Source organism: Monodon monoceros, unplaced genomic scaffold (genome assembly GCF_005190385.1).
Source record: "Monodon monoceros isolate NGI ecotype Baffin Bay Population unplaced genomic scaffold, NGI_Narwhal_1 Super_Scaffold_20, whole genome shotgun sequence".
NCBI lineage: Eukaryota > Metazoa > Chordata > Mammalia > Artiodactyla > Monodontidae > Monodon > Monodon monoceros.
The window spans coordinates 22,085,691-22,101,468 of NW_021703777.1; the positions used below are offsets into that span (position 1 = coordinate 22,085,691).

Here is a 15,778-nt window from a genome sequence, read left to right on the forward strand (position 1 = left end):
ATACATATATCCCCATATCTCTGCTTCCATTTAATGTCACCTTATTGGTGAGGTCTTTCTTGCCCATCCTTTGTACAAAAGAGGTTAACTTAACAAGTACTGTATTTATTGTTCTCCACGGTAATTGAGTTCACTAACAGTCATGCTTTATCATTGCTCCTTGTTTCCTAACTTCCTGTTTTGTTTTGTTTTGTTTTCACTGCTGTGTCCTTAGAAGAATGACTGACACATAGTAAGGGCTCAATAAATATTTGATGAATTAGTGAATGAAAGAAGCAGGACTAAACTCCAGTCATGTTCCTTCTTATCACGTGTAACATTGGGCAAATTACTTAACTTCTCTGAGTTTTACTCTCTCTTCATTTGTGAAATGAGGCCGATAATAATGACAACTGCCATATTTTTCTCAAGGATTGTTGATGGGATGCCCATGTAATATTAAAAGATGATGTTGTGAGTCCTTACCATGCCTCGTGCACAATATAAAATTTAATCTTTACCATAATCTTCACAGTAATCATAGGAGGTATGTTCTATGATCATCTTCATTTTGCTGATTTGGGGGGGGAAAAATAACTAATGTATATGCATGTTTTGGAATCACCTAGAGAGTAAATGAGTGTCAGGATTAGGACCCATACAGTGTGACCACATCAGTGCTGACTGGCAGCCCTAAGTGTGCGTCTCCTCATTCTGTGCCTGTACTTAGTGAAAATGACCCCAGATAGGAATCTTGCACGTTTGTACTAGACACTCTTTATCAGTTGGAGAATGTGTCGATTTTTTGTTTGTTTGTTTTAAGAATTTATGCTGAATTTTGTCAAATATTTCTCCATCTCCAAAGGCAACTGTATGACTTTTCTCTTTTAAGCTGTTAATGTAGTCCATACACTAATAAACTTCCTGATGTTGACCATCTTTTCAAGAATAAACCTGCTTATTTAATTTTATTCTGTTAACACTCTGCTTGGTGAATTTTGTTAATATTTTATTTTGGTTTTTAGCATCTATGTTCATATAAGAGATGGCTATATAATTTTCTTTCCTGGGATATCATTACATAGTTTTGATATCAGATTTTGGTGCCCATGAATTAGAATAATCCTATATTACCTTAAGGATTTGTAAATTCCTTGAATGTTTGGCAAAACCTTCATAAAGAAATCAGACTCTTTTTATTACATATATTTTGACTAATCTTTAAGTTTTCCTTATCTTTGTGAGTCCATTTTTATATTTCTTAGAAAGTCAATGTTCAAATTGATTTGCATGAACATATAATTTATAAAAATTATACTAATAATGGCCTCTTTTGCATTTTAATATATATGTGTATAATTTGACACTTTCTTTCCTTTTTAGTTTTGACCAGATTTGTTATTCAAAGATCCATCTCTTGGTTTTACTAACTACCATTTTCTACTTTATTAACTTCTGTTTTTATCTTTAGTAACACTTAACTCTCTTTTTAAAATTATTTTTATGGATTCTTGAGATTAATGCATAATAAAATATTTCAAACTAATTATTTTCTATGAAAGTCTGTACAATTCTCTATGTTATGCTTTTGCCATAATACTTTTTTTAATGAAGTGTTATTTTCAAATTGATTTTCTCTTTTATACCAGCATTATTTAAAAGGATAATTTACAAGTGGATAGATTTTTTAAATTTTTCTATTTTTTATTATTGATTTTTAATTCAATATTATTGATATTTTAATTCAATATTATCAATTCAATCATCCAGTATTTTTTTTTAAGATTATTTATTTATTTCATTTATTTTTGGCTGCGTCGGGTCTTAGTTGTGGCACGCGGGATCTTTGTTGAGGCATGTGGGATCTTTCATTGCAGCACGCAGGCTTCTCTCTCGTTGTGGCGTGCAGGTTTTCTCTTCTCTAGCTGTGGCACGCAGGCTCCAGGGTGCGTGGGCTCTGTAGTTGTGGCATGCGGGTTCCAGAGCCCATGGGCTCTGTAGTTTGCGGCACGCAGGCTCTAGTTGAGGCGCACAAGCTCAGTAGTTGTGGTGCACGGGCTTAGTTGCCCCATGCCATGTGGGATCTTACTTTCCCAACCAGGGATAGAACCCACGTCCCCTGCATTGTAAGGCGGATTCTTTACCACTGGACCACCAGGGAAGTCCCAGTCATCCAATATTATTGATATTATTGATTTGTGATTACAAAATGTGGCAGGTGTGATTTCAGAGTTTTGTAATTTTTTTGAGATGTTACTTTAGATTTAGCACATAACATTTTAGGTCTATGTCATAAACAACCTTTGATGAATGTTTTATGTGTTTATTTTCTATGTGCTATTTCTGTAAGGTAGGATGTTTTCATCTAACTATAGTTAACCTAATATACATATATACTACATAAAACATTGCTCATTGTGTTTTAAAATTTACCATAGGCAGTGGTGTGCTGGAGACAGTTCTAATTGTCTTGTGAGAGCCAGTGGTTAAATATGCAGGAATTTTGTGAAACAGTTGTTAAAACACTGTGGCTTGAAATCCGTAGGGTGAGGTGTTACACAACCGAAATTGGCAAATGCTACAAGGCAGTGTTGTTGTTAATGTTGTTCTTGTTGTTTTCTGAGAGCCAGCTAACTTGCATACACAGACCATAGCCCTACTCATTTTTGTTTATGTTTAAATTTCCGAACAGTGTTTAATATTTTTTGATAACTCCTTGCTTTTCTATTAGATTTTCCCCTATATAATTTGAAGCTATATTATTAGAAGCATAAAGGTTCATGGTTGCTGTATCCTTTGGTAGGTTGTAACGTTTATCCATGTGCATTATTGCTTAGAATTCTCATTGAACTCCTCTCTTGAATTCTAATTTTCTGGTATTATTATTTATTACTATACTCATATTTGCTTAGCATATCTTTGTTTGTACTTTTTGTTTTCAAGCTTTTGGTAGCATTTTATTTTTGTTCCATTTCTTATAAATAGCATATTTAAAATTTTATCTGTCTATCTTTCTGTCTCTATGTTTTTAAACCCAATGTAAGTGTCTTTTAGTAAGCAAATGTAGTTTTTATCACATCTTTTCATGTGTGGTTGACTGTACTTGTATGTTTAGGTTTACTTCTGCTCCATTACTTTTTATATATGAACTTTTTACTGTGATTTCTTTGTTTAATTTTCTCCTTTTATGCCTACCACTGCCTTCTGTTAGATTGCTTAAGTTTTCTTTGCCTTATTTTATTTTATTTTTTGGCTTAAAATTATGATATATCTAGGGTTATTTTTTCCTGTATTGATCTTTTCTCTTGATTTGTGCAATTAATTATCATGAATGTGTTGCATGTTCACCAAATAAAATAATAATCTTAGCATGAGTTTACATCTTACTTAATCATTTATTTTTGTTGTTTCTATAAACTGTTGAGATTTATAGGCCCTAATAACATGTTGTTTGGTCTTACGAGAGAATTAAATACCAACATCAAATCATATTTTTATATGAAGTAGTTTTTAAAAATCTCAGTAGTAACCCATGGTAACATAGTTCATATTGGATTTTTTTAGCCTTATTATTGAACACAGATTGTGTTTAATGAAATTTCTTATTTGGAAATTTCTTATGGGTGTCAATTGAAAACAGTTTGAAAGCAACTAGTGAAAGAATGCCAGTACACTTAATGACAGGACAATTTAAGACATTAAAGATATCACTTTCTCAAAAAAAAAAAAAAAAAGATATCACTTTCTCAACTATACTCAAATTGGGACTGATTACTAAATGTTAGAGAATTAACATTGAACACTAAGAGATCAGTACAAAGTGTGATATTATTCCCAAGGCCTGAGGGCCTCATTAAAACAAAACAAAACAAAACAAATGCGTATTGGGGTAAATCTGTCAAGAGAGGGTAATATATCACAGTCTGTTAGAAGGAACTGAATGTAGGATTTTAGCCTGGAGAGACGTTACCTCCTCAGTCTCTAAAACAATGCTCTCCGTCTGATTTAGAGCACAATTCTTTTTTTTTTCCTGTACGCGGGCCTCTCACTGCCGTGGCCTCTCCCGTTGCGGAGCACAGGCTCTGGACGCGCAGGCTCAGCGCCCATGGGTCACGGGCCCAGCCGCTCCGCGGCATGTGGGATCCTCCCAGACCAGGGCACGAACCCGCATCCCCTGCATTGGCAGGTGGACTCCCAACCACTGTGCCACCAGGGAAGCCCCCTAGAGCACAATTCTTATCGTTAAAAATGTCCGAACATATCACCCCATTATATGTCTATGCATGTACTTCTACACTAATGTCTTCTGTACACCGTAAAACCTACCAAACAAATGAAAAATCGATATAGATATAACTCGATGTTCTGATGTTCTTTCCCACGGTCTAGTGGGGTGTCTGGCATGTTCCCAAGTGTGTACCCCTCACATGGAAACCACAGTCCAGACAAGGAGGCACTGAGTATGGCCAATCGTTTAATCAATTATCTACTTAATAAAATCAGAGCAAAAACTCAGGACACTAAACCTCTATTAAGCTTCCTGGTTGGTAACCATATACCGATGTGCCAGGAGGGTAGTGCACCTTAATTCTACAAGGCTCCGCGATTGGAACCTTAGGTGCCAGAGGCTGGCTTATGGGTCAAATCCACCAACGGTCTATTTTGATAAGTAAAGTTCTATTGGAATATAGCCATACCCATCCATTCATGCCTTGTCTATGGCTGTTTTCACATTATAATCGCAGTTAAGTAGTTGTAACAGAGACTACAAGATTTACAAAGCCTGGCATTTACTATCTGGCCCCTTATGGAGAATGTTTACCAATTCCTGCTTTATACAATGGTGACAGTTTTGTCCATGTTACCTACCACTACTTTCACACTGTTATCAAATGACTCTTTTCTCTAAATATACACAACCCTTGTTTGTATATGTTCTTGTTCAGGCTCTTTCCTCCATCTAGAATGTTGTTTCTTTCCTTTTACTCATATCTAAAATCTATCCATTCTTCAAGGTATGATTCCAATAACACTTCCTTTATGAAGCCCTATAATTAAAAAAAGAAACCTCTGTTACCTAGACATATCTCCCTTACACTCCCTTACATATACTCTAAAATCCCTTGCCTTTCTCTTGGTTGTACTTGCTTGGCATACACAACTGTTATTAAATCCAGTTCTCTACCTATCCCAGGCCTAGCTATTCTTTGTATGTAGTAATGTGGCTGTAGAAAACACACACAAGCGTACTGACTAATTTTACTTTCTGACCATTCATGACCAATAGGCTAGGCTCTTATAAAATACTTAACAGCCAGTCCATATGTCCTACCAACCTCCCAGAATCCTTCTCACTGGAATCCATCTGGCTGAGAAATGCACACTACCAGGAAGGACCCTGAGTCACAATGATTGGCCAGAGACAACCTGGAAACTAATTCCATCACCATAAAACCCGAGACTGCAAGCCATGTGGCAGAGAAGTTCTCTTAGGTTCCCTTACCCTGCTGCTCTCCGCCCGGGCGCCCCTTCCCAATAAAGTCTCTTACTTTGTCAGCATGTGTGTCTCCTCGCACAATTCATTTCCGAGTGTTAGAAAAGAGTCCACTCTTGGGCCTTGGAAGGGGTCCCCCTTCCTGCAACAAATTCACTGTCCTCCATACCTTGATAGCTGTTTCATATATTCTCCTGTCCTCAACCCACAACACCTCCCCAGTCTCACTCTGCTGATGACTTTTTGTCCTAATTGAGAAAATCAAAGCAATGTTGAGAACCTTCACCATCACATCTACCTCCCGCTCAGCCCATACATCTCAGCCTTCCTTACACTCAGCCTTCCTTGCCGAGATAATAGATGACGATTTTTCACCTCCCTTGTGTACGAAATACTCTTTTGGTGTTCTGAGCACTCAATTTCAATGCGAGGAGGGTGGATTTGCCCTACTACCAGCAAGCAGTTCTCAGATACCAGCAGGGTGTCCAAGAATTCAACTCAGTTCAGACACTTTTTCCCCAGATAAAGAGTCAGATTCCACAGGTTGAGGGCTCAGTCCTCCAGACTGCCCTCCCACCCCACCAGCCTCCCACCACCTGCCTTCAGTTGCCTATGGAAAGTCCAGGTTGTTATCTATGCTTCTGACCAACTGGCTATAAATCAGACCTTCCCAAGACCCTCAGTTTACTGGTTTATTATTAAAGGATATAACTCAGGAATAGGCAGATGGAAGAGCTGCATAGGGCAAGGTATGGGGGAAGGGCACCATGAGCTCCATGCCTTCTCCAAGTGTGCCACTCTCCCAACACCTCCACGTGGTCCCCAAACCCGGAAACTCTCTGAATCCTGAACTTTTGGTTTTTATGGAGGTTTCATTACATAGGCATGATTGATTAAATCATTGATCATTGGTGATTGAACTCAATCTCCAGTTCCTCTCTCCGCTCCCAAGGTGGGGGACAGAAATAGGACTGAAAGTTCCAACCCTCTAATCACACAGTTGGTTTTCCCAACAACCAGCCCACATCCTTGGGTGGAGTCCAAAAGTTACCTTATTATCATAATAAAAGACTTTCATCACTCTCAAAGACTCTTTTTTTTTGGCGGTACGCGGGCCTCTCACCGTTGTGGCCTCTCCCGTTGCGGAGCACAGGCTCCGGACGCGCAGGCTCAGTGGCCGTGGCTCACAGGCCCAGCCGCTCCGCGGCATGTGGGATCCTCCCGGACCGGGGCACGAACCTGTGTCCCCTGCACCGGCAGGCGGACTCTCCACCACTGCGCCACCAGGGAAGCCCCAACTCTCAAAGACTCTTGATCACTCATGTCACTAGGAAATTCCTAGGGTTTTGGGAGCTATGGGCCAGAAATGAGGACGAAGACCAAATATATATTTTACTATAAATCACAGTATCACAGGTATCATCCTCAGCTTGCCTATTCAAGAGCATCACTCTGGCAATCGTTCTTCTCTCTTACATCTTCAGTTTTTCCCTCAGCACACAAGTGTGCTGTTATTTCCCTCACTTTCTACCATCTATTATCACCTTTTGGAGTGGTATTCTTCGAAACATTGTCCGGCACTAGCAATTTACAACCCTTTCCTCTCATGTTCTCTGCTACCCATTTCAGGTAGGCTTCTGCCTCTATTACCGCCCTCTAAGTGATCTTTTCAGAGTCATCACCTCCACGTTGCGAAGCCCACTGGTCAGCGTTCAGTCTGTGTCTTCCCTGACCCATCAGCGCTTCTGACATGATCATCATTTCCTTTCCCTGGATATACTTTTCTCACTTGATTTCTAGAACATCACACTCTCTTCATTTCTCCTTTTCTCACTTGTCTGTTTTTCTTTATGACTCTTTTTTTTTTCTCCCTGACTAATTACCCTGGCTCAGTCTTTGGTCCTTTTTTTAACCTTTTCTCTAACTGTCTCTTGGTCATCCCAATGAGTGAATTCCGTACCTATTTCAGGCCCAGCCACTTTCCTGAACTCAAGATTTACGTCTCCTACTGCCTATTTGACATTTCCGTGTGTGTATCTAGTGGACCTCTCAAGCTCAACATATCCAACACTAAAACTCTTGATCGGCCCCCTCCCTTCAAAATATCTCCTCCACTCATAGCCTGCCCTGTTTCAGCTGATGGCAGCTCCATTTCTCAGGTGCTCAGGGTAAAAGACTTGAGTAATTCTTTCTCGTTCCGCTCACAACCAGTCCGTCAGGAAATCCTTTTGGTTCTGTCATAAAAGTGTTTCCGGATTCTAACCATATGACCCTCTCCACTGCCACCCACCTTGTTCAACATCACCATCTCTCACTTAAATTCTTAGAGCCGCATGATTCCCTGCTTCCATACTTGCCCACGCCCACATCCTATCCTTACACAGGAGCCAAGAAGGATTCTTACAAAGGTCACTCAGATGACATCAATTATCAGCTCAAATTGCTGCAGTGGTTTCTCACTTCAGATTCTTAACGGCGCCTGCAAGGGCCTGACCTTATCCCCATTTCCCCCTACCTTTCTGACCTCGCCTCAGACTGCTCTCTGCCTCGCTCACTCCACTGGTGTCTTTTCTGATCCTCAGACTCATAGGTGTGCAGCTGCCTTTGGGGCTTTGCTCCAGCTGTATCCTCTGCTTCGAATGTTCTTCGTTCAGATGTCCTTGAAGCTCATGCCCTCTCTGCTTTTAAGTCTTTGATCTAATTTCATCTTCCCTGAACCCTGCCCTGAATACCCTTCTTAAAGTTGCAAGCTCATCCTTTTTACTTTATTCTGTTTGCTTTTTCCTATATCATTTAACCACTTTCTAATGAAGTATATAATCAATTTATTTACGTATACTATATATGGTCTGTCTTTCTCCCGGAAACCAAGGTTCTTTGTCTCCTACATTCGCTGATGTACTCCAAGGTCATACAGAAATGCTTAGCACATAGTGAGTGCTCAATAAATATATTGGATCAAGGACAGCCATGCTATCTTACATTCTTTATATTCCACATAAGCAATCAACCTTGACTTGCCCTCAATTTTAGTTTTTTTGAGTGATTAGATACATATGTTTACCAAATAAACCAATACTTATATCTCTTCTTTCCTTGCTAAGTCTATTTAAGTTTATTTTAAATGTGTGACTAGGCAAGTAAATAATTAAACAGAATAAATAAAACAAAACAGTGGTGTGCTAGATTGTATTTCCTCACTGGGAAAAACTCTACTATTGGTATAGAATATAACGTTTACATTTATTTTCACAAGTCATTCCAGAATTAAAGCTGCCACCCCACTGTGTGGATTATCCTCTCTTCATGGTGTCTTACTCTTGGGCAGTGACATCAGGCTAAGATAACAGTACTGCCACAAGATCAGTGGGTACCCTGCAGTGAGACCCAGTCACAGGAGTCAAAAAAGTCCTGCTTAAACTCTGAGAGCTCCTTGAGGGTAGGGTTGGGATTTGGTCTTTTTTATTCCTGGATCTAGGTACCAGGTGAATGAAGGACAAAACCAAAGATGCTGATGGTGAGGGCCTTTCATGACCATATGCAAATTGTATGGCAGGGTTAAACACTGCTTCCATAATTCTTCAAAAATATGACATAAAAGGAAGTGGACAATTTATTTCATTCCTACACTTCTCAGAAAGTAATTAACCTGGTTTCAGCCACTTGTCTCTAACAGGTATTTTGTGGGAGTCAAATGAGATGATGTATGTGACAGGACTCAAGTTCTGTTTCATGTCAGAACAGTTTGAAACACCTGTTCCTTTTCAATTAAAGTATAGTTAATTTACAACATCATGTTAATTTCTGCTGCACAGCAAAGTAACTCAGTTTTATATATATATATATTTATATATACATTCTTTTTTATATTCCTTTCCATTATGGTTTATCTCAGGATATTGAATATAGTTCCCTGTGCTCTACAGTAAGACCTTGTTGTTTATCCATTCTATGTATAATATTTTGCATCTACTAACCCCAAACTCCCACTCCATCCCTCCCCTAGCTGCCCTTCCCCTTGGCAACCACAAGTGAAAGACCTGCTTTTAAACTATCAGAGAGCAGTGGCTTTTTATGATTCACACGGGATGGGTCAGATGTTTCCTATAGTAAGGGGCCTCCACTTCTCAACCATAGAGTTTGTAATATTCTTGCATCTCTCCTCCGCCTGTGCAACCTGGATTTTGAGGCAGAATTCTGATAGCGACACGTATGACATTTACCTGAAGCAAGTCACTTAATGTCTCAGAATCTCAATTTCTTCACTGTAAAATAAGAGTAATATCTCTCACATAAAGATATGGCCAGGATGGAATGTGGTAACGTATGTGAGATGATTTTGTAAAACTAAAAGCACTCGGTAAATAATACTTATTCTAATTAATATTGCCATCATTAATGATATTATATTAAATGTTAACATTGAGTCCTGGTCAAAGAGAAAGTTATAGAGTATTTTACCTTTTCAGGCCTTCTTCACGCACATGGATTACACACACACATTCCTAGTAAAGTTTTTGATCCACAGAACTACATACAGTAAGTGTAGAAGGTTGAAAGCTTCCAAAGCTGTTATGAAAAATCAGTCTTTGCTGTCAGCCCAGAAAACCACGTCAGTTTTTTTGCCAAATAACAATCAAAGCTGTAAAAATTTCCTTTCAGTTAACACTGGTTTCCATTATTGTTATTTGTTAGAAGTCTTTGAGGCCATTTCCTACTAATTCCACCATGCTTGGCATGGAGCATTCTGCTAAAGCTCTTAGTTGTCCTTGACTAATTGTAGTTGGACAGGGCAGAGAAAGTCTCATTGATAAGATTTTAACATCCTGCGCGTGTGGAGACTCACTGATGTAAAAGCCCAGGATTGAAATCTTCATTGTTTACACAAGCAGCTTCATGAGGCCTGTTATCAATTATATCACCCTTTGTACTGCTTGGTCCCAAGTCAGTAAATCTTGTTTTTTGAACAATGTGGAGTGGGGGGATCCTGCAACTAAAAAGGAGGTAGGGAATTTAAGAGACTTTGGGTGAAATTACAAAGATAATTTTAAAGTTTGGCAAAAAATTTGGAGTACTGAGATAACATAGACAAAGAGAATGATTATGACAGTAACAAAGAGAGGTTGCTTTAATTAAACTGATTAATGGATGGTTTAGATTGTATGTAACAGGAGGATTAGACTTAATATTTAGTTGTGGAAAAAAGGGCATTTTTATTGGATATATTCTTACAGTATCTTTAATACCTAGCTAAATCCTAGTTTTTCTTTTAAAGAGTTATACATCATATATTATAATCATTTTTATATTTTAAAAACATCTGAAAAATAACATAATTTTAGTCTACAGAACTTAATTTTTCAGTGAAAGTTTATGTCAAGAGATGTGGTGGATTTTGATTTTTGAAGGGGAGGTCAACAAATACATACTATTTTAGAAGGATGGCAAAAATAATTGTTTATATTTTATATATTTTGGTTTAAAATCTTTCCTTAATAAAATGGAATTGAATATGGGAATGTGTAATCTTCACATTCTTCACCACTTTGAATTAAAGAAAACAAATTTTGTTACTTATGAAATTCTCAAATGATGTTTCAATTAACGGTGATTTAAAGACTGAAGACGTCTATTCCACGTCTGTAGAAGTAGCTACTTCTGTTATAAATTACATTAACAGTCAGTAGCTTATATACATAAGATATTTGGCTGCTTCTGCTTTTCATTAATATGGTTTTGGAATGTCACCAATTCAGGAACATAATATAGTGCAAAGGCCTTGGGCTCTGTAATCAGACAGACCTGGTCTCACATCCTGGCAGTCTTGTACTTGCTGTGGGACCTGGGCAGCTCACTCAAATGCTGCTAACCCGACACCACAGGATTGTTCTGAGGACTAAATGTGATACACATATCAAGTAACTGATAGAGTGCCCGTGGAAAAGTAGGTGCTCCGTAAATATTAATTCTCTTCCCTTCCTTTCCCCCCATTTGTCCACTTGTGTTTTTAATGGATCATCTTTACTCTGGGTTGTGTTGTAGGAAGTATTCTGGATGGATGGCTGCTGGAAACCCAATGCCTTAGCCAGCTCTTCTTCAATACTTAAGGATTTACTCTGGCATTGAGTAATGAGAATTTTGGTAAGAAAAATTAGATAAAGATAGTATATGGACTTTTCTTAAAAGGCCACTTGTATCTCAGATACTTCATAATAAGTTATATGGCTCGTCTCTAAATATTTTGGGAAGTCACAGAGGTACGTTCACATATGGATTGTTGTTGTTTTGAAAATAAGTAAAACAGGTTTTTAAAGTCTGTTAACACCCTGATGTGCCCTTCATGTTGTTGTAAATGTATTATTTCGCTTATCTCACCCTGTTTTGTTCTTTAAGTGTCTATGTACTCAGTAAGTTGTATAGTCTTTAACAGGTCTGGGTGTTATTCATCCCTTCAGTGTAGACTACATGAAGCACATATTCTTAGAGGTTAAGTGGTTAAGTCAACACTGCTGTCTGAAACTATAAATGTTTTGACAATGTTAAAGAGGCAGGCAGAGGTATTGAGACTCTGAGAAGTTCTAAGATAAGTGATTTTCCTAAATCACCCAGAAAAATGATTATATATTGACTCTCAGGGTGGTATAGAGTATCTTTGGTTGGTTCCATTTCTATCCAATTTTTCTCCAAATGATATTAATTTTTAATTTCATCATCACATGAAATTAATATATAACTAGTACACCTATATTAGTAATTCATGTTACTAATTTGTGTTGTATGAAATATGTTGGACATATTAGGAAAGAAGGATGAAAAGGAGGTTAAGGATAATAGAAACAAATTAAGCGGTAATATTAGCATATATGTAAATTAGTAAATATGTATATTTTCTTTAAATTATTGTCATTGAAATGCATCTGGAAAAATATGTATTGAAGAATTTTGCACATAGGAGACAGAGCTGAAGGTAGGGAGGAAAGCAAAAAAAGTAAATTCTAATTTCATTAATTCTGATAAGGAATTCTGAAATCTTGATATATTTACATTTTGGAACCTAAAAATATGATAATTTTAAAATTATTTTAAATCTCATTTTTTTCAATTTTATTAATTTTTTATACAGCAGGTTATTATTAGTTATCCACTTTATACATATTAGTGTATATATGTCAATCCCAATCTCCCAGTTCATCACACCACCACCACCACCCCCCGCCACCTTCCCCCCTTGGTGTCCATACATTTGTTCTCTACATTTGTGTCTCTATTTCTGCCCTGCAAACCGTTCATCTGTACCATTTTTCTAGATTCCACATATATGCGTTAATATACGATATTTGCTTTTCTCTTTCTGACTTACTTCACTCTTATGACAGTCTCTAGACCCATCCACGTCTCTACAAATGACCCAATTTTCTTCCTTTTTAACTAAAAAATTTTTAACTAAAACATTTTAACTAAAAAGTTTAACCACTTTGTCTATGATTATATTTTTCAGAAACCATATTTGAGAAGTACTTCCATCCAGTGCTACTTGTGTTTACTTCTGAACAGTCATTTTTTAACTGAGGCTGGCATTCATGTCTTCATTTTGGGGTAATTTTATCTTTCAGCATAAAATCATCATGTTAATAACCATGATCATTGTTCTTCAATATCTTCTCTATTAAATTGGTTTATGTTCAGTTTGCTGAAATCCTTAGGTACTCAGTATTTGGGGCATGACAGAGGACAGATTATGGGAGATTCAGAGGAGGTTTGGTAAACAGCCTACAGAGCATTTCTATATTCTTGTAATATTCCAACTGAGTATTATATCCTGCAAATAAATTGGACTTCTTGGTATCTAACTAAAATTGGAAGTACACTCTTTATTAATATCCTGTGTGATTTTCACACCAGTAAAAAAAAATTAGATATTGAGGGCTCACCCACATTACTTTTTTATCTGTCCCTGGCACTGACTTCTCCTATCATTTGAGCCTTATGTTAGTTAGCTCAGTTTAAAACATTTCTTTCTTTATTGAGGCCTTTTGTTTTTCTTCCTAATAAACTTTCATATTTTTCCATGCCTATTAACTTTTTTCTTCTCTATTAGATGCAACTAATACACGGCACTCACCCAACCTATAGTTATGTAATCTCTCAGTTCAGTTTTACTCTATAATGCCTTCATGCTGTGCGGAACCATAGATTTGTGCAGGTAAATCCTCCTCTCAAAAGAAAAAAAATAGTATTGGCTCTCATGCTTCTGTACAGGATCCATCAAGGAGAGACTATTTTTCCTGAAGCTCTAAGAATTATTCTACAGTTACTTGGTCAATGTGTGTGTCTTTTGTCCTGATACTAAGTTACTGTTTTATAAACAATAAGTAAGCTATATGATCTAGCTTTATGACTAGATTAGGCTCAAGTCCATAACATTTATGGAGAAAGCTGCTACAAGGAGCATGCAAGGGGCATGTTTAACCTATTGTAAAGAATATTTACTGTCAAGATCATTACATGAGAAAGATGATTGCTTATTTTAAGAATTTTACCCATTTATTAGACATAAAAGTCTGATGGGACCTCTACTTAAAGAAAAGTAATAATTCATTCAAAAACATTACTGAGCACTGCCACACATCATGCACTGCTTTTATTTCATTGTGATAAATTGCACCAGGTTATTTATAAGTCATCCCTTCAAATTAGGCTTTTCTTTAATGCAGGTTGGTCATCAGGCTAGCCTAAAGCATCAAGTTGTACTATATGTTCAGTTTTTATGTTCATCTGCAAGGCTGTCGAATACACAAAGGCAAGGATGGCACTCATCTTTTCACTTGTTGGATTAAAAAAAGTCTTGATTGCTCTTTTGCCTATAGTATTCATCAAGACAATATTATGTTCATTCAAAATGCTTTGCTGTTTGGTTTTGCTTTCAGTTGTATCGGTGCAGGTCTTCCTAAAACAGAAGCAAACTGGCAGCATGTAATAAGTGATTTGAAAAGAATTGAAGATCTTATTCAAGTGAGTACTCATTTTTCCATAAAATATCTGGTATAATTGCTATGCAGTATGTTATTCCTTGTGTTTTGCTGTCAATCTTAGTGAAATCTCACTTGAAACAAAAATGTTTCTGTAGAATTGGTGAGCCTCGTAGCACCTCAAATGAACTCCTTTATTTAGAATTTTCAGACCCTAATTATCTTTAAAACTCAGTTTATGAGTGGCCCAGCATGAAGAGCTCTCCGTCACCACCCGCCAGAGAGACTCCCTTTTCCTACCCAAGAAACCAGGCGGCTTTGGGGCCCTTGTGGGGGGAATGGCCTGACTCAGGGAAGGGCTGTCTATTCCATGGGCTAGAGAATGCTTCTCCCACCTGGAGACACCAGCTGACCTGGCAGAACCTGTAGAGGGGAGAAATATGGGCTGTACTATAGTGTGGGCGATACAACAGGGACCAGTGAGAGTCCCAGGTCAGCAGGTGTACCAAACCTTTCAAATTAGCACCACAAAGATTCTGAAAACTGAACCATCATTGGAATCACAGCATGCAAACATAGGTCAGAACCTCTATGCTAAGCCTACACAGGGTGGCTGCATGTTAAAACAGAAGATTCAAATTGGACCAGGGTCTCCTGACATAATAGCCCAAATACCAGAATACAATTGAAAAATCACTTTTCATACCAAGAAGCAGGAAAAATCACAACTTGAATGAGAAGAGACTCGGAAACAGACTCTGAAACTGAGATGGATTAGATGTTGGAATTATTTGCCAAGGATTTTAAAACAGGTATCATGAAGATGTGCCAGCAAGCAATTACGAATATCCTTGAAACAACTGAAAAAAAAAAAAAACAAAACCAGAAAGTCTTAGCAAAGAAATACAATATGTAAAATGCACCAAATGGAAATTACAGAACTAAGAAATACAACAAGTGGAATATGAAACAAACTGGACAGGCTCATTAGCAGAATGAATATGACAGAGGAAAGACAGTCAACTTGAGGATAGGATAATAGAAACAAAATAGACTGAAAACAAAGCAAATAAAGCCTCAGGGATCTTTGGGACAGTAAAAGATCCAGCATTCCTAGCATTCTCATCCTAGAAGGAGAGGAGAAAAAGAATACAAATAAAAGACAGAGATTGGCCAAATTGATAACAAAAGACAAACCAACTTTATGCTGTCTACAAGGAATTCACTTCAAATATACATGTATATACAAATATATATACATATTATATATGTGTGTATATAATATATGCATATATAATATGTATATATTATATACACACATATATAATATGTATAT

General features: G+C 37.4%; 1 protein-coding gene across 6 annotated transcripts in view; it reads left to right on the plus strand.

The window, feature by feature from the left end:
* IL15 (interleukin 15) overlaps positions 1-15,778 on the plus strand; it is a 90,969-nt gene that overhangs the window by 58,229 nt on the left and 16,962 nt on the right. For 4 of the 6 annotated variants that reach the window (XM_029235529.1, XM_029235528.1, XM_029235532.1 and 1 more), the window contains exons 3-4: positions 12,972-13,069; positions 14,401-14,485. In XM_029235529.1, the coding sequence (XP_029091362.1) occupies positions 12,972-13,069; positions 14,401-14,485 (183 nt within the window). Of the gene's footprint in view, positions 1-11,515; positions 11,615-12,971; positions 13,070-14,400; positions 14,486-15,778 lie in introns of those variants that run through there. The other 2 variants (XM_029235533.1, XR_003795615.1) reach the window with 2 other exon arrangements.